The 21,109-nt window shown below is 35.0% G+C and overlaps 1 protein-coding gene across 1 annotated transcript in view; it reads left to right on the top strand.

Annotated features, from left to right (window-relative positions):
- Window positions 1-21,109, top strand: part of NEGR1 (neuronal growth regulator 1) — an 889,928-nt gene that overhangs the window by 491,358 nt on the left and 377,461 nt on the right. The window contains exon 3 of the mRNA XM_004603347.2: window positions 15,088-15,213. Coding sequence (XP_004603404.1) covers window positions 15,088-15,213 — 126 coding nt within the window. The remainder of the gene's footprint in view (window positions 1-15,087; window positions 15,214-21,109) is intronic.

Raw genomic sequence — 21,109 nt, 5'->3', positions numbered from 1 at the left:
TAGAGGAAAAAAATGTGTCCATGACTTAAAAGTGAATTGAGGGAGTTATTGTAGCTCTCAGTGCCCAAGCCATTGTCAGGTATTTGCAAAACCACAATGATATATAAAGAATGTACAAATAATTCTTTGTGTTTCTCAACTTTGCATTCACGTATGTGACAGTCTGTTTGGAATACCATTTTCTACTAGGTAGTAATTATGTATTATTCCAAAGATTATATTTGTTTTATGATTACCACCCTTCTATCTCCATCAGCAATGGATATTTTTTCTTTAGATATCCATGATATTGGGTGTATATACATCTTTTAATTTTGTAGAATTATGTTTTAAATGTAATGTTTCCTGTCATCATAAATAAACTACTAGGAAGTTGAAATTTTCGTTTATTAAATTTTGAATCTCTTGAAGATATACCTTACTATCACTTACTTATCACTTATTATTCCTTAATATTACTTAGTATGTACTTGTTTCAGGGCCAAAGTGATAACACAGAAGGTAGGGCATTTGCCTTACACGCAGCTAACCATATTCAATTCCTCTGTCCCTCCCAGAGAGCCTGGCAAGCTACCCAGAGTATCCCACCTGCACGGCAGAGGCTGGCAAGCTACCTGGCATATTGGATATGCCAAAAACAGTAACAACAAGTCTCACAATGGAGACGTTACTGGTGCCCACTCGAGCAAATTGATGAACAACAGGACTACAGTGCTACATGAATTTTACATAGTTCTTAATTGTGATTTGTAAGAAAAAACCAACGAATACTTTTCTTACTAATAAAAACACTCATTAAAAAACACTCATTAATACATTTTCCAAGTATGCATTTCTTTGAATTTTCTAGGTTTCAATGTAAATAATCAGAAGTTTGATCTTTATGTATAGTTATACTATTATTGAGTTTTCATTTATTCCATTGTCTATGACAATGACCTTTCATTGTTGGAGCTTTATAATACTGTCTTGTATAAGTCCTTCAATTTCATTCTTTTTAAAATCATGTTCAGGAGCTGGAGAGATTGTACAGAGGGTTAGTACAATGCTTGCCTTGCACATAGCCAACCTCAGTTCAATTCCAGACATCTCATATACTCTCCCCAGGAACCATCAAGAATAATTCCTGAGTGTAGAGCCATGAGTAACTCTTGACCATCACCAGGTATGACCCTGAAACCAAAATTAAATTAAAAAAATCATATTCAGAATTTGATACAGCCATAATTATGCAATTTTTATTTATGCATTTATGTATTCAATATGCCAAAACCAGTAACAACAATGGGCCTCATTCCTCTGACCCTGGAAGAACCCCTAACACTGCAGCATTAAGAAGGACAGACAAGGAGAGTCTGTTAAATCCCAGGCTGCCAAAATGAAAAAGGACTGAAATGACTGTTTGGACTTTAAATGCACACATGCTGATATCAGAAGCATCCATCAAAGACCTGATGGTGCAAGAGCAAAAGATCAAGTACAACGTCATTGGATTGACCAAGAAGAGATGGTATCAAACACATCACGCCTTTTTTGACACTGGAGAACTCTTCCTTGGAACATGTGACAGTAGAGGCATTGGTAATGTCAGTGTCATTGTCAACATGAACTTAGCCATAAGCATTGATTCATTTGAATGCCTAACAACCCGAATCAAATGATTACGTTTGAATAGATGTGGCACATTGCTGGCCGTTTCTATCTTTGTTGTCTACGTACCAACATGCAACTACAATGAAGAAATTGAGAAATTCTACATGGAGCTGGAGGAGTTCTATAAAGAAGGCCACACCTTCTAAAAGGTCATTGTCAGTAATTTTAACACTAAGATAGGACCTAGAAGGTCACCCGAAGAACTCCACATCAGGACCCACAGCCCAGAATGGAAGAAACAAGGTGAGAGACTGAGTTCATCATGTTGACCAAGACCACCCATGGTATCTTGCAGTTCCAGAATGCTGAATCTAAACATTGTACATGGGAGTGTCCTGTTGGACAGATCCACAACGAAATTGACCACATTATATTCAATTGATGGTTTTGCCTGACCGATGTCGCTGTTGTCCCAAAATTCCAAACAGGATCAGACCACCATTCCTTCGTGGAAATTCTACTTCACGGAGTGCGGAGAAACGGCTGCAAAGTTTAAGAAGAGAACTCCCAGAATGAGTACCAACTAGGAGCTCTTTGGCACTACTGCAGCATTATGAGAAGATGCTATCATTGACAACATCATCAAGGAATACTATTGACTGGTTCAGCACCTCCATGTTTGTGCAAGGAATGCAGAGAGAGAGAAAGCCACAACAAGTTGCCTGTCTTCGGAAACTCTCGAGCTCATTCACCAACATTGTCTATCGCGAGCCTCAGGAAATCACAAGCTAATGTCTGAGCTCACAAAGCTGTGCAGGAAAGCAATAAAGGAAGACCTCAAAGAGAGTAGTGCAGCAGTGTTGGCCGATGTGGCAGAAGCCAGGGAAAGTATTCGAAATACCCACCTGTCCTTTGCCAACTATAAGACCAAGATGACTGCCTTCCAATGTCCTGATGGATATCTCACATCTTCCAGAAGGGCAATGGAAAAGGTTATCCACGACTTCTACTCACATCTCTTTGACAGTCACATCCACCTGCCCACATACCAAATTCTGAAGCGTGGATATGGTGTTCCCAGTGTTCTCCCTTCCGAAACCTGACATAACATTTCATTGGTAAAGAAGCACACAGCACCCGGTCCAGACAAGGTCAGACCCGAACACCTGAAGAATCTGCCGCCAGTATTCGTCAATACACTGGCTCGGCTCTTCACATACTACCTGTCCGTATGCAAGGTTCTGTCACAATGGAAAACAAGTAGGATCATTCTGTTGTTACAAGAAGGGAGACATCCACAACATCAGCAACTATCGCCCAATCTGCCTTTTGTCCGTCGTCTACAAGTTATTCGCTCGAGTCATCCTGAATAGGATTGGCAGAACACTAGATGAAGGACAACTGTGTAAGCAAGCCAGTCTGAAAAGAATTCAGCAATATCAATCATATCCACACGGTGACCAAGCTCATTGAGGTTTCGAGAGAGTTCAAGATGCCACTCTTTCTAATAGTCATTAATTTAAAGAAGGCCTTTGATTCTGTTGAGACTAAAGCAGTCATCTAAGCCTTAGCCAAACAGGGTGTTCAGACTCAATATGTCAGGTTCCTCTGTGAGCTGTATTATGGATTCACCACCAGGATCTCATCACTCTACAAAGAAGTGATCTAAGTGATCTAAACTTTGTTCTAAGTTTTCTTTTGCTAAGTTATGTTTACACTGAGTGAGGAAGAGAAGAACAATGTCTAATTTTAGATACTTTTCCAACAACTTTCTATCTCAATTTCTGGAAGACATTTGTTAGGCAAGGGGAAAAATTCCCATGCAAGTTCAACTTGCTGAGTCACATAAAATCTCTGGTGGCTGTGTTTTTGTTTGTTTGTTTGTTTGTTTGTTTGTTTGTTTGTTTTATTCTAGAACTGTAACAGTGTCCTCCTGTTCATCGCTTTGCTCTGGCAGGCACCAGTAATGTCTTCATTGTGAGACTTGTTACTGGTTTTTTTTTTTTTTGTTTTTTTGCTTTTTGGGTCACAGCCAGTGATGCTCAGGGGTTACTCCTGGCTTTGCACTCAGGAATTACTCCTGGCGGTGCTTGGGGGACCATATGGGATGCCGGGGATTGAACCCGGGTCAGCTGCGTGCAAGGCGAAACGCCCTACCCTCTGTGCTATCACTTCGGCCCCCTTGTTACTGTTTTTGAATCAAATACTCCATGGGGAGCTTGCCAGGCTCTGCCGTGCAAGTGGAATACTCTTGGCAGCTTGCTGGGCTCTCTGAGAGGGGACGAAGGAATCAAACCTGGGTCGGCTGTGTGCAAGGCAAATGCACTACCTGCTGTGCTACTGCTCCAGTCCCTATACAATTCCGAGTTGAGTTTCCTGAGTGACATGAAAATCTCTGGTGTCTATATAAAAATAGGACCACTAGGGAACTAAACTAGTACTAGATCTATAGCTCATTGGTAAAAGTCTTCTTGCTTTGACTGTGTAAGGACTTGAGTTGATCCCTAGCACTGGAAAACAGAAAAAGAGAAGAAAAAAAAAAACTGAACTGAAAGAAATAAAATTATTAATATTCTCACTGAACGTTGGGATAAAAGTAAATAGAATCACATGAAATTGTCAGTATACATTATCAACCTGTCAAGAAGAAAATTTAGATATTTCAAACTAATAGGTGAGTTAGGGTTTATTATCCATCCTTTTCTATATATATTTTCACATTCCTTTTAGCAATGTGTACTGCCTTCATAATTAGGAAGATAAACATTATGGACACAGAACAATAACAACAAAACAACAGAGTAATTAGAAGAAAGCATTATTTTCCTGATTGTACTGAAATGATACCTGTTCTCTGCAAGTACAATAAAAATACATAAATAAATAAAATAAAATAAATAAATAAACAGCATGGCAACTTTTCGATACAAACATCTGCTGAGACACATTTATAGAAACCTGAGCCTAACAAGGAAAAGTCATATTGAACCCTAGCAGTCTCAACTCAGGAAAGAAGAGGCCAAATGTTACATTTCATCTCTGAGTCAAAGGGTAGACATAGGTCCTACTAATGATAGAAAAATAAATAAATAAATAAATAAATAAATAAATAAATAAATAAATAAATAAATAAATAAATAAAAACCTTCCGGCAGACATTTAGTTTACTGGAAATATGTGAAAAGAAGGAAGCTGATCTCTGAGATAGCAAAATTGGGCTGTATCCTCTAGTTTATGGGACCAGTAGTCCACTGGCAAAGATGATGCTAGTCAAGTTCACCAGGACCTTACCTGCACACGGGAGTATTTTGAACAAAGCTGAAATTTGCTAGAACTTTATAGAAATAGTGACACTAGAAAGAAGGCACCTGCCTACATTTAGATAAATTCCTGGAATAAGAAACATTGGCTCTCTGCGTTACAATTTTTTTAAAGGTTCTTTCTTAAAATATACTTCCAAATTGTTTCCAGGAATAAAAAGCTCATTACTAATCCTAAAATTAAAGATGTTACCATGACTGCAGATTTTGAAGATGAGAATTGATCCCTGAAGAATTCTGACTCACAAAACTGGAGAGATAGTACAGTGGATAAGGTGCTTGCCTTGCATGCAGTGACCAGGGTTCAATCCCCAGTGCCCACATTTGGGTCCCTGAGCCCCACCAGGTATGATCCCTGAGAGTTGCTGGTTTGGGCCAGAAACAAACCAACCAACAAAAGGCATTCAGGCTCCTCAGCATAGACACATCTGTGTATTTAAGGCCTTAAGTGGTGTTTTTGTTATATAGTTTGTAACTGTTTTACACCAGGGGCAAGGTAAAAACATGAGGGCATTGTGGATTCCCTATCACATACAACACTGCCATAGTGTTCTGACTTTCTTGCTGCCAACATTGCCTAAGAGGGCAGCCACTATTACAATCTCGATTTTAAGCGCATTTTATGTTTTTGAACCATCAAAATAGGTGAAACTGAAGCTACCCCAAGGTACTGTAGGGATTTGAACTTTTGTATGTAAATCCTGGTGTGTTGAGGGCAGCTGTTGATCCTCTAGCCAAAATGTAAAAATCTTTACAGCCCCATGTATTGAAACTCTTGCATAACATATCTTGTATTTTTGCATTTGAAATGCCTATATATCAAATAAGAATATTGAATTTCGCTTAAGATGTTGTCATTAAATGAAATCTACCCTATGGAAACCTATCCACCTACACATTCTAAACCAGAATTCTTTAAATTTTTAATCTTATTTCATTTTTATTTTGCTGGCTTCACAATGTGATATATAAAGTATATATATATATATACACATAAGTGTATGTACTTTATTTCTATATATGTATCTATACACATACATGTGTACTATATATACAGTACAAATACAGCTTACACATACATGTGTACTATATATACAGTACAAATACAGCTTACACATACATGTGTACTATATATACAGTACAAATACAGCTTACATATGTATATATATATGTATATACATAATATATATGCACATACACACATACTGTACATGTGTATGTGTACAGATATCTTTTGGCACCAAATACCTAACTAGAAAATCTATTTTTTTCCTTCAGTGGAGGATACATGATTTTTAAATTTTGGAATGTAAAATCTATGCATTTGGTAGTCAAGCTGAAATGAACAGAAGGTAAAGAGGGAGCAAAACTCTTTCCACTTAATTTTTTTCCCATTGCATAATATCCTTTGTATTTTTCCTCCTTTCAGTGGCTACTTTCTCCTCTCCATTGCGTATTGCCTTGTTTACTGCACTGCAAAACCAGCCCTGTGTTTTCCAAAGTGAAAATAACAGGGTGGGGAAAAGTTGAAATGATACCATTCTAACTCAGTATGGAGTTGCCTCTACATGCAGTTTTCCTTTTAGGGGGGAAAATGAAGATAAATGTAAGCTATTAAGGCATCATCTCTTATGTGGGAAGTAGTTTCACTTTAATTTAGATCCAAGTACTCTGATTATGTGTGATGGAAAACCTCTCTAGAGTATAACTTTTAAATGAATAAAAAAGAGTTTATGGAGAGATTTTTCTGGTATCTCTCAAATCAGTGTTTCCCAAATTTATATTTGGATCTCATCCACCTTTTGGTTTAGAAACTCCAGAATCAACCTTCTGTATACTCAATATTACAGTGTTTGAGTACACAGAACAGCAGTCTGTCTGTTATTACTTGGTTTAGTTTTGTGGGGTGGGGTACATCTGGCTAAGTTGTGGGTAATTTCTGTCTTTGTGGTAGAGGTAAGGGAAAGATTGGGAGGGGTCCACATGGCACTAAGAATTAAACACACACCTTTCATCCACAAAGCATTGCTAGCTGTTTCTTCTCTTTCTTTAGTTTCCCAAACCAACCATTTTTAACTACCATTTTCCATTCAAATACCATTTGTGTAAAAGTCTTACCTAATACCAGCATCCCCTCCAAATCCTTTTCTATAGGCAAAGTGAGATTTACTACTCTGTGTTCCCAACGCACCTAACATACAAAATTTGTGTTATAGGATTTATGACTCATAGTTAATATATTGGGTCTTTCTATGAGGTTTGTCTTTCCATTCTCATAAAAACTATGAAGTTAGTCTTTCTAGTCAAATCAGTGCTCAATAAAGTTGGATGGATGGATGAAAGTTTGGATGATTAAAATAAAAGAAGCCATTGCTAATTTTGCTGTTTTTTTGTAGCTGTTAATGAAGACATAGAAAATTGACACAAACTTGCACATTTTTTAAATAAAGGGTATAACCTTAAATTATACATCATGATTATTCAAAGTTTGAACAAAAGTCTATGAGTCTTAATTCTCAAATGTGTTCTTTGTACCCAAATGCAGTTTTGGCATGTTTTTTCACTAGATAAGTAAAAAATTTAGCAAGTCTGAATTTGCAACTAACATTTTTTTTCTTCCTATCAGTATTTGAGTGATGTTATGAAAGAAGCCATAGAAATATCTAAAATGTCATAATCTCTAAAAAGTAAGTTGTGGGTTCTGATAAACTAGATAAACATAAGCTAACAAGCAAGATAAACACTATTGCTAACTTGAATAAGGAAAGACTATCAAATAAGATAGTCAAATAAGACAGAAAATAAAGAGAATTATTAATAAATAAATATGCAATCACTATAAAACTTTCTTTTTCTCTCAGTTTGAGAACATTGCCTTTTCTAGGTGGGGTTTATGTATTGTATCTCAACTTTCTTTTTTTGGGGATGGCCAAGAATGTAAAGGAAGGGCTAGCCTTGGGAAAGGAAAACTTTTTTATTTGACATTGCCAGCCATTATCAAAGATAGAAGTGCAGAAACAATCAATTCTCCTAAGATTTATTGTTATGTCTAGCTTGTTGACTCAAGCAGTTTAGAAAATCTTCAGAGATAGAGCTTATTTGAACTAATTCAGACTCCAAGTCGGGAAAGGAGGAAAATAATGTGTACATACTACTTAGAGTCAAATCCTTTTGACCCTAAAATAACATAGCATTCCAAGTAAAAATTAATAATGTAACTGACACATACTGTTCTCCCTAAGCTGTGATAGCCCTTATATTCTGTTGAATCTAATTGTGCATAATTTTTCTGATTACTTCTCTGAGTTGGCATGAAAAAAACTGTGAGAAACGATTAATTAGGAAAATACCATGCTCTTAAGTGACTTGTTGACTTCCTAAACTAAAAGAATCCCTTGGGTAAAAGGCAATATATGATATTGGATTTTCACTATAATTGCATTTTTTTACTATATTCTCAAGATCTGTGCTGCTATCAGCTTTTAGTTTTTTGGGGGAATGAAACCCAGCAATGCTCAAAATTTACTCCTGGGTCTTTGCTCAGGGCCACTCCTGAAAGTTCTGGGGAACCTTATGTGGTCCTGAAAGTCATATTGGGATTGGCAAAAGACAAGGCAAGTGCCTTACCCCTAAACCATCCCTCCTACACAAGATTACATTTTATCATCTCGAAGTCCTATGAAATTTCTTGGGGAACTTTCACTAATAATTTGAAGAAATATTAGCTTAGCTTTGGAAAAAGCAAGAAAAACGTTCCCTGTATATAGTTTGCTTTCCATGTGCTGGCAATATATCTAGACTGATAAATAGATACTCTTGAATAAAGTGAAGAAGTTTAAGATTACTAACCAGTCTTGTTTTTATGTTCTCTGAAAAGAAAATAGGCAGTGAAAAAAAAATAAATACTATTCACAATGACATGCTTATTACCCCAAAGTAAAACATTAGAAAAAGAGTGGGAAAGAAACAGAGTGCTGTGGGTACACATTGCTATTTCAATAAGATGCATATCCAGAAAAATCTGTCATGGTTCAAGATGATGAAATCCATAAATAATATAATGCTTCATGTGGTATTGTAATATATCAATATTTACTCAGAAATTAAAATTTCTTTGTTAACCCTTAAGGTAAATGTTCGAGGTGAAGAGAAACGCATTGAAGAGAGGAAATTCAAATAGGGCACTAATAAGATGGAGTCAACTGAATTCTTAGTTCTTATTTGGCTTGTTACAAACACTCAGACAACAGATTTAGGGATTTAGTGCATAATTCAAATAGATACATTAAGCTTAGACAGATTGTTGGTAAGTAGCCTGTAGCATCAGAAATATGTGGGAGGATATGCTAAGCATTGCCTAAGAAGTTTTATTTTACACCCTCAAGAAGCAGGTGGATTTTGTTCTCTGAATATTGTGGTTACAGTAATTGATGAACAAATGTTTCTCAGTAATCTATATGTATGGACTCGATTAAATAAATGCCCCACTCACTTCTTAGTTCCAGCAGGCAATAGAAGGTCACAGAATGAATCTGTATTTGTGATCTTTCATGGACTCTTACAGCTTAAGAAATTGATGGGGCATTTAATTGGTTCCAATGAGCCAATGCAACATTCCAAATTTAAATAATCAACATCCTGTATTTACAGTTAAGATAACCATCAAATATATCCTCTGAGGATTTTCAATATTATGTGTAACTTAGCCTGACATCTCATGCAACTTAGTGAAGGTATAGACTCAATTTTTTTATTATTTCTAAAAATTATATGAACAGACTTATAATATAATTAAATGCTGAACTCATATTATTTCTATAATACACTGATTAGTCACCTTTATTTTGAATTCTCACATTTGAAATGATTATCTCCCATATTATAAAATTAAATATGTGGAGGTTTAATGAGTATGCTAAATAAACAGAAAGATATTTGTCTTATTTATATGGATTAGAAAACATCTACACATTAAAAAAAACATGCAACCATTCACAAACTGAATTTCTCATTACAGTAAAGTGGTGGGGAATAATGCATGCATGTGCATATATTTCATGAAATTTAAATCAACAAAATATTTTTATTTCTTTTGTGAATTTATCTATAAATATTTCTAACTATACAGCATCTTTTCACCTTAATTTCGTATATGAGAGTAGAGGTCAGAATATTAAGTTGTATTTTAATTGAAAATCATAAATAATTAAAGACCATGTAGGTTATGACTTTGAAGATTCAAGAATAAGTCCTTTAAATGTTTATGAAAGCTGAAATTCTATCCAATACAACTTTAATCTTCTAATCTCTGTTGTTTAAAAAGCTCCCAATATTCTAAATTATGTCTAACTGATATTATACAATATTTATCTACCCAAGTATAAAATTCTGTACATTCCCAAATAGAGTTCTATTACAAGAAAGTTACTTTGTGATTTAGTGTAAAATCTATTACTTGCCTCTCTTGCTTTTATTTATAATGTTATATTATGGTGAGAGTGGCAATAATGCTATAATCACTATTTACACGTTTACATTTAGATGAATAGCTTATATCTATATTTTTCCCTCTACATCATACTTAAAAATATTGTGCACATCAAAATACTTCTTGAAATTCAGTTATTAAGGACAAACAGATAGTGTTGCCTTGCTTGGCTTGATCCTCTGCACCGCATTTGAACCCCAATTTGCCAGAAGTGACCCCAGAGCACAGAGCCAAGAGGAAGGCTTGAGAAAAATCAAGTGTTGTTTACCCCCACGCCCCCAATTAATTTATTTAATAAGTCAATTATTGGACTAACTGAAAACATCTGTTCTTTTTAAAGCACATTATTTCTTTATTAATTTTTAAATGGGAAGGTTCAAGAAAGTTTAAAATTAACTATAGAAAATAAACATGTGTCTAAAGTGGTCACACTATTTTGGTTTTCTTTTTCTGTTTTTCTCTGCAAGTGCATATAACATTGAGGAAAGAATAAGACATGCTTCTTTGTCATTCAGGAAGTTCAATAAATTTCTTCCCACTTGTGTGCATGTGTCATTTGTGTACAAACTGTGGAGGACTGTGTGATAGTCAAAAAATAGCTATCAGAATTAGTGGGGCTGATGGAGACATCGCCATTTTTCCCTGCTCCTGCCACTTAAAGTAAAAACATCTCTTTTTTTAATATTTTCTCTTTGCCTGATGCTCCCTGGAATTATACCAAGCTCTTCCTATGTCTGTTATACCTCTTTGAGTTTACAATTAATTCTTTATCATAAGTAACACATCATGAATAGATTTGCACATAAGCTTTCCTACATGATTCACTTAAAAATAAGTCAATCAAATTTAAGAGATCATTGGCTTCCAGGAACTCGAAGGGTAGAAGGAAGTTTGGAGGATGGGATATGTGATTTCTAATGACTACAGAATTTTTTGAGAGGATAAGTTGTAAATTAATAGTGTTGATGATCATAGAACTCTTTGAAAATATAAGCACCATATTGTATACTTTAAGTAGATGAACTGGGTATCAATTTTATGGTGTCAGAGATATAGTAGAGTCAGTAAGGCACATGACTTGCATGCAGCTGACCCTGGTTCAATCCCTGACATATGGGTCCCCCAATAACCACCAGGGCACTCCTGAGAGTAGAGCCAGAAGTAACACCTGAGTACACCATATATCACCTAATACTCCTACCCTAGAAAGAAAGACAACATATCTTTGCTTAGTTGCACTCAGAGGCATGCTTATTAAATATAGGTTATTCATGTACGATGGCAAAGGATACACACAGATAATATCTACATCCCTTAGCAATAAACTTATATTTGATATCTAACTATCCACAACTGTATGATCGGGAAATAGTGTTTAATTCCAGGTGTGACGTGGCATCTCAGTGAATGTAACCTCTTGGCAGAGTCTTATGGTCAGAATATGCCATATGGAAGATCATGGTCTTTTCTTAGTCATCTCTCTTTATCTTTTTCATAAGAATATGCTCTAAACTTTGTTCACTTCCAATGTTTCTAGAATCTTCCTTCCATGAGACTCAGTAAAACTTAGAAAATGTTAGAAGTTCGGAAAGTTTAAAACAAACTCACTATGCATTGGCTTTGAATATTCAGCAAAGTAACACCTGTCTTTTGCTTCCATAATCTACAGTGTGTATGAAGGAATTCATTGATCCTTTTTACACTCAGCATCTGTTGCCAACAGGTGCTACATTCTGTGAAGAAGAACCTTGCTAGAGGGATTTTCCCTTATTGACAGCCACTTTCCAGAAATATCTTCCCTATGGCATATCTTGGATCATAAGGCTCTGCCAAGTGATTGAATTCACTGAGATGCCATGTCACACCTGGAATTAAACACTATTCCCTGATCATACAGTTGTGGATAGTTAGATATCATGTATAAGTTTATTGCTAAGGGATGTAGATGATTATCTGTGTGTTCAGATCCTTGTGCTCAATATTAGTTTACCACTTTAAATACAGACAGATGTCTAAAGATGAAAGTAAACTATTTTAAGATTCGATAGAATCAACAAAATGTAATTTAGAGGACTGAATGCCTGGTTCTATGAAACACTATAATTTATCTGAAATATACATTTGCATACATCTGTCCAAATATGTTTGGACAAGTTAGAATATATTTGAAATATATATGTAAAAATACCCAGGTTACATTTGCTTCTATGTACTATAATCAAAATATGGAAAGTATTGTATTTTTTAATTATGAGCATAGGTATATCTATATTTGTGTGTGTCTGTCTGTGCATGTATGCATAGATATATACACTTATTTAAGAGTTTACACCTAACTAAACAGTACCTTTATTATATAAATTTACTTTTATTGACTGTCTTTTTCACCAGTAAGTCATGAATGTTTTACTCCAATTTCTTTCTAAGGTTTTTTTAATATCCTTATTTCTGTTATGTTTCAATTAAACTAAGAAAGTGTTTAGTGTTTGGAATGTTTTTCAATTTTTTATATGTGTTAGAAGACCTCAGTGAAAGTTTAATGATAATATATTTAAAATACCAATAAAAGCCTGCTATTTTCAAAGTTGCAATAGTGTATGCCTTATCTAGGTTCATATAAAATCAAATACCTTATATTTAAAGTCAAATCATCCTACATTTTCTTGTAGCAGTGTTTATGATCCATTAGAAATTCAAAAGTTATGTTCGAAACACAGATATGACAGTTTTCACTTATAAATTTTTAACAAAACACTTCTATAGCTTTCGCATAAAGAAGTGATAGCAGAACAATTAAAATAACTGCAGTAAAAGATAATAGTTTTCTAACAACTATCAAAACAACATTTTGTCATATATTCAGCTTCTATTTGTAAGTTTGGCGTGCTTTTTTTTTTTTTTTTTTTTTGGTCACACCTGGTTGTGCTCAGGGTTTATTTCTGGTTCTGCATTCAGGGATCACTTCTGATGGTTGGCTGCTGGAGATTGAACAAAACAGAATTGGCTGGGGGCTGGAGTGATAGCACAGCGGGTAGGGCGTTTGCCTTGCACGCGGCCGACCCGGGTTCGATTCCCAGCATCCCATATGGTCCCCTGAGCACCGCCAGGGGTAATTCCTGAGTGCAGAGCCAGGAGTGACCCTTGTGCATCGCCAGGTGTGACCCAAAAAAAAAAAAAAAAAAGCAAAAAAAAAAAAAAAAAAACAGAATTGGCTACATGCAAGGCAATTGCCCGACGTGTTATGCTATTTCTCTGGCTCCCAACAGATGATTTTCATATAGTAACCAGAACTTACTGCATAGACCGGTCATATATATAAGAAATTAAGTTTTTGAGAATTTTTTTTGCTTTTTGGGTCACACCCAGTGATGCTCAGGGGTCACTCCTGGCTCTGCTCTCAGGAATTATTCCTGGCAGTGCTTGGGGAACCATATGGGATGCTGGGAATCGAACCCGGCTCGGCCTCGTGCAAGGCAAATGCCCTACCCGCTGTGCTATTGCTCCAGCCCCCTTGAAAATTATTTTAAGGCATGATAAAAGGGCAATCCTGAAATAAAATTCAAACACCATATGTGTATTTAAGTATTCCTTTAATAGTTAACATTTAATGCCAGGAGTTTTTCTAAGTCCTATAACCTATATTGACTTTCTTTAATGTTCACAGCAATTGTAGTTGATTTGCTCTATTATTGAAGTGTTTCATACGAAGACACTAAGGCTGCTATAGATTAAATAATTTGTCCTAAGTAACCAAGTTATCTAGGGGCCAGGATTCAGATTCAGACCCTTTGTTGTTGGTATTTGAGAGAATATAGATATTTTAATTTTAGAAGTTAGTTTAGAGACTTCTCCTAACTGACATTCCCCTAAGTGTAGTTCATCGTCAGATGTTATAGAGTTCTTTCATAATTTTATACATTAGAAAAAAAGGAAACAACATGATATCTTCCACTTCTGAGATTTATGGTGTAAAAAGGTATGACAAAGATTCCAAATAAACCATGAAGTGGACTTTTTCAACCAAAGGTCCCAAACAATGTTGTCAAGAAAACTTACAGTGAACTCATCATTCATAGCCATTAGAATTTGTCTTCCTTAGAACCTAGATGCTAAATCCAAGCAAACCACTTCACAGATAGAATACTAAAACCCAAAATACCATTGTTACCTAACCGTGTTGCCTTCCAATTCTGTCCTTATGTAGCCTCACTCTTAAAATCAGCGTATAGGCATGGCTCTTATGCTATCTCAGGTATCTTCCAGATTTCCATTTTTATTTAGGTATGTCAACAGGAAGATGATAATTTGAATAACGACTACATGACTTAAACAGTATGACTCTATTCAAGTTTACTAAATATCAAATACCTACAACAAAATATTAAATAATAAGCAGACTTCTATTGTTAAGTACTCCATTCAGTTAACTAAAAATTAGTGGAAAGTAAAATTATCTGAAAATAGACACAATAAGAGAATCAGAGAACCAAGAGAAATTGTTTAGTTATTAACCAAAAACATTTCAGCATGAGAGCTGGTTGCATAATATGAGAGCTGGTCGCATAAACTGTACATGAAGTCAATCATGTACAGTTCAGTAGAACTGTATACATCTGTATGCATGATTTGCTGACCACTGTATATGCATGTAAGTTTTGCTGACCGCTGTCTGTTTGGTAATTTCAGTTCCTCCGAAGATCTATGACATCTCAAATGATATGACCATCAATGAAGGAACCAATGTCACCCTCACTTGTTTGGCCACTGGGAAACCAGAACCTTCCATTTCCTGGCGGCACATCTCTCCATCAGGTAAACAGATATTTCTGTTGTTTGTGCTCTTCTGTATTTTTTAATCACACCTATTCATAAACCAAGTCCATTATTCACATGTTTTTCATAAGGTAAGGGACACAAATTTTTATGCTTATTATTTATACTTAAAGTCACTGTACTCTACAAAAGCTAAATGAGTCTTTGGGGGGTTTGGGGTTTTGTTTTGTTTTCTTTTAAATTTTCATCAGTGCTCAGAATGGAACCTAAGTATCTGGATTTCTAGTCAAGGTTATTTTCATTTTAGTATACTGGATAATCACAAATCAATAGACAAAAGGTTCAAATGGAAATATCACAAGAGAACTATCTTCATTTAAATGTGTAAGGCTTTTATTCAATCAGCATTCACATGTTAATAGGCCAGCATGAACTGAGAAGGTAATCATAGGAGAATGAAATTATACAAATTATGAGGCTGCTGGGTCTAATTTCAGACTGCAGTTTAGAATCAAGGATTTGGCAGTTAGAATTAAATTTTAAATGATGAGGGATCTAAAAACCCAAGAGTTTAAGTAACTTGTGCAAGATAACATAACTAGATGAAATTAAGGAATATGACATTATGGATTTCTAGAACTTTTGCTAGTGTGTACAATCCTCCTACAAAGATTAAGACAACAATAGGAAGTTTGGGATAATTGTCACCAAGATAGCTATGTATTGATAGCCACAAATCTAATGGAATTATCAAATTCATGAACTGCATATATGTGTATGTATATACGTACATACATATATATATTGCTTTTTGGGTCATACCTGGCAATACACAGGGGTTATTCCTGGCTCTGCACTCAGGAATTACTCCTGGCGGTTCTCAGGGGACCATATGGGATGCTGGGAATCAAACCCGGGTCTGCTGCATAGAAGGCAAATGCCCTACCCACTGTCATATAGCTCCAGCCACTGAACTGAATATATTTTTGGGGAACTTTTTTTTTTCTGTTTTGCATGGAAATTAGTATGGAATTTTGAGTATGCCATGAAAGTTGTAATTTTAAGAAATAGAAGCACACAGTGTTTTTGACCATTGAAAAGTGATTTTATTCATTTTATATATATTTTTGGAAATGTTTCTAAAAATGCCATTGTAATAAAATTACTTCTAGATAAATAAGACAGCATATTTTATGTTGTACGTATAGGAAGAGTACAATTGAAAAATCTATTTTACTTCCTAATGCTTTCTTTAATATCACTTATCTTTAAAGTATCTTTTAGTTTCCTCATTTATTCATTGGCTCTAATGAAACCTATATCACATACTTGGTATTATGATTAATGTGAAAAAATCTATATTATGTTATTATATATTTATAGAATATGCATTATACACACTCTAATTCTGAAGACTGAATGTGATTTTGACTGCCAACATTTCTCTCTCCAGAGCAGCTTCAGAATTATAAAACTAGTGTATAGGCACTAAATTCGTGGCATAGCTCTTTTAAGAGTATTAAGTGAGACAAACCCAAAGCTAGCACTTTAATACATGAGCTTCTGTTCCAACACTATTATTCATGTGTAGAGTTATAGAACGAGGCATTCTTGATTCAACCACACTTGCCAATTGCATATGCTAAGTTGCCCTGGACTATTTTCCTACATTACAAATATCAAATGATAATAATTCCTGCCTATGGAGAAACTTAAAAAGATAATAAACACAAATTTGCCTTAAAATGTATAGGTGTTGGAGCTGAAGATATGGCTCTGGGGTCAGGACAACACACATCCTATACAAAGGGCCCAAGTTAGATGTTCTATCCTGAACACCCAGAGCAGACACTATAGCAGTGGCCATGGTGAACCATTCATCTATCTCAGCAAGTATCCAGGGAAATGGCCCTTGAGCAATGTGTGGGAAGCCCAGTCAGCATTCTATATCCCTGACAAAAAAAAAGTTTTGTATAATATAATATACATATGTGCAAGAGTTATTAATCATATTTCCATGGTCTTTGATTATTATCTAGCAATATAACTTATAAAAACAAAGCCCAAATTTTCCAACTTCACATAATTTAAGATTAATAACTTTGAAATTAAAAAAAAATTTAAATTTTAAAAAAGATTAATAACTTTGGATTTCAATCTCCCATATCAGTGCTTGTTATTATGCATGTTCTTTTTTAATGTGTGTGCATATTTAGTTTAATTAAATAACATGGATTTTGGTTATTAGAATAATGATAATGGATTATATCATGAAGCGGAAAGTAGACAGATTGGGTTTATAAATTTTGCATAGATCTGGCATAGATTTGTCTTTCTGATCATGTCATACAAGGGAAATTAGTAGAATTTACATAAATAATATTATAAAATGACTTGCTAGACATGGATGGTATTTTTATAAATGCTTTCAATAAATTCAAATTACAATTTGTTAATGTTCTATTCAAATGCAAAACACTGTGGAGTTTCTACTTTGAATAGCATGTCTATTAATTAAATTAGTTTTTTATTTTGTTATCTTGTTTTCAGTCCACACCTAACTATACTCAGGGGTTAACCTTGACTCTGCACTTAGGGATCACTCCTGACAATCTCAGGAACCATATAGAGTTCCAAGTATCAAACCCCAGTAAGCCACTCACAAGGCAAGCACCATATCCATTCTACTATGACTCTGACCCCTTCTTTATCTTTTAAATATTAAAAGGAACATCAGTGATCTGCTTATATTTTGCCCAAGGAATATCAATTTTTATATGCTGTACTTTTGCTATATCAAGAAAGAGGATGTGTTACCTAACAGTCATCACATGTGAGCTATAGTTAGTGTTAAAAACATATTTAGAGGATAGAAATACTTTAACATGCTGAAGTGCATACTTTTCAAACAGTAAGGAGAACCTGGGTTCTATTCCTGGTGTCACATGCCTTTGTGAGCACCACCACTAGTGACTCCTAGACACAGTTCTGGGAGCAGCCTCTGAATACAACATGATATGGTTCCAAAAATCAAAGCAGTGTCCTTTTCTAACAGAACATATTTAGAAAATATTTAGTTTATTTACTTTTAATATTAGAATGGCAAATTTTTATTTATGTTATTTGTTTAGTGCTTTTCTTTTCAGTGCCTTTGACCATCCTTGTTGACTCATTCATGGTTTATTTTAGTTCCAATAATCAATAGAAAATATCTGAGAACATAGTGATAGCTACAGAGTTTCTTTTTTTTAATTTTTTTTAATTCTTTTATTGATTCACCATGTGGAAAGTTACAAAGCTTTCAGGTTAAAGTCTCAGTTATACAATGCTCAAACACCCATCCCTTCACCAGTGCACATATTCCACCACCAAGAATCACGATATACCTCCCCCCTTCCCCCCACCTCCCCAGCCCCCCACCCCGCATGTGTAACTGGTAAATTTCATTTTACTTTCACTTTACTTTGATTACATTCAATATTTAAACAAAAAAATTCACTATTATTATTATTATTATTATTTTTGCTTTTTGGGTCACAGCCAGTGATGCTCAGGGGTTACTCCTGGCTTTGCACTCAAGAATTACTCCTGGCAGTGCTTGGGGGACCATATGGGATGCCGGGGATCGAACCCGGGTCGGCCGCGTGCAAGGCAAACGACCTACCCGCTGTGCTATCGCTCCGGCCCATCACTATTATAGATTTGGAGTTTCTCCCCCCTAAAGTCGATCTGCTGAAAAGAAAGCATTTGGTAATTTGTTTTCCATTGCTGAGAATGAAGAGATATGAGGTCAGGAGGCCGCACTAGCAGCAGCATAGTTTTGGATTTCTGTATTTTAGTAACTAAGTCCAGAGAAATGTCTGCCAGGAATCGCAACATTGTAAGCTTGTACCTCCAGCTACTTTATATTCCACATATGAGTGCGATCTTTCTATGTCTGTCTCTTCAGAATTTCTTTTAAATCTAAAAAAAAAATACAAAACATTTATTGTGGCTTTAAGCGTATCACAAATATGCAAAGCCAATGAGAGTTGACCTTCTACTTGCTCAATTAATTCAATATACTTTCCCTAAAACACTTTCCTGCTATATTTTGGAGTGTGAGCTCCCTTGGAGTTTACTTATGCCAGTGCTTCTTTTTTTTTCTTTTAAGCTTTATTGTTAGTAATTAATTTCAAATTTAATTTTAAGTTATTGAAAAAATAATACATTTTAATAAAACATTCTATACCCCTGTTCAGATTAATTCATTTCCAATTCTTTTCCAAATGGCACGCACACACACACACACACACACACACACACACACACACACACACACATAACTTGGTATAAACTTGCATATATTATTCCTTTCTCTTCCTATTCTTCAATTTATATCTCTGAAAAATAAGCATATACAATTTTATCATAAAATATAAAAATTTAAACGTAGTTCACAGATAACTATGGGGGCACTTTGAAAAACTTTAAAAAAAGTCTGCTCATTATTCATTGCTATTTTTCTTAATGTCATTTTTTAGTTCTTTCCTATTCTTTGATATATAGAATCTGCAGAAGTATTCCCAATCCCTGCTGGTGTTTACTAGTTGACAAAGTTATTTCCCTGATACCAAAGCTACAATACAAACATATCTTGCATAGATTTCTCAAACTTTGTCCCATTTACATTTCAAATTTCTTTTGGCAGAACATTGAACCTTCAATTTCCATAAGAATTAAGACTAAAACTTAATTTGGGATTAAGACTATCAATTAAATCTATTTACTCCTGTTAATCCTGGAGTTTTCCTGCCCTATATGCCGGTCCTTATTCTGTTCAATATTTTTTTAACCTCTTCCCCTCTATCAAAAGCATCTTATCTGTGTAAAATAATATCAAGTCTCTCTTCTCTGAAATCAATCCCTTGACACTATTAACTTTCCCATAGAAAACAGGTATTGAACATTTATAAAGAAAGCTACAAACAATTGTTCAGAGCTTTAAGAATAAAGCCAACAACCCTCTGCTTCAAGAAACACATAATTTAGTGTCATGGTGACAAATGTATTGACAGTATAGAGTTATACCCCAATTATTACCCATTTTTCACAAAAGAGAACTAAACTTAAATATGGAGGCACAATCATGCATCAACTTTTCAAAGTGAAATTCTGCTTTCTCTAGTTTTACAAAAATTATGTCTTTTACCGGGAATATTCGTTTTTCCCCTTTGTCCAACAAGCTAGTTCCTACTCATGCTTGGATTTTTATGAATCTGTTTCAGGAAAATTGGGCATTTCTTTTTCCAGTGTTGCATTGTGGTTGTGATAGCAAGTATGAAACTAATTCTTTGATTTATAGTCATTAATTTTATGCTTTCATGGGACAGATGTCCAAAGACAGTATATATTTTCTTTGTACCCCGTGGTGTAGCACAGGGCATGTACAAAGCAGGGTCTCCATAAGAATTTTTAAGAGATGGGGAGATAGCTTAAAGGAATGGATCATATGCCTTTCATGTATTAGAGCATTACTTCTCATATGACCCAGAACCTCCGCTATGGCCCTTATGGTTCCTGAGGACTGTGTTCCCCAGCATTGCTTGGTCACCAGCACTGAATCATTAAGCTTGTGAACTGAATGTTACTGGGATAGGCCTTCAAGGTCCCTGAACACTGCTGGGAAGGCTCCTATGAAAAGTTAAATTAAATAATCATATGAAATATTGAAAATTGTGAGTCAAGGATGTTTTTCTCTGTACTAGCCTTCTACAGAATTTTCTGTAATTAAAATTTATAAGAGGTAATGTGATAGTATCACAAATATTTCTTTTTTGATAATTCCCTTCTATGCTGTAATTTAATACAATCACACACATCCCTTACAATAAACTATTTTGCTATAGATCCAAGATGATTGAATATAATTAATTTACAGAGCTTTCAGTAATAC

The sequence above is a fragment of the Sorex araneus genome, chromosome 5, assembly GCF_027595985.1.
Source record: "Sorex araneus isolate mSorAra2 chromosome 5, mSorAra2.pri, whole genome shotgun sequence".
In the NCBI taxonomy this organism is placed as follows: domain Eukaryota; kingdom Metazoa; phylum Chordata; class Mammalia; order Eulipotyphla; family Soricidae; genus Sorex; species Sorex araneus.
Note: the sequence above shows the minus strand (reverse complement) of the source record. Positions and strands in the feature narration are given on the sequence as shown.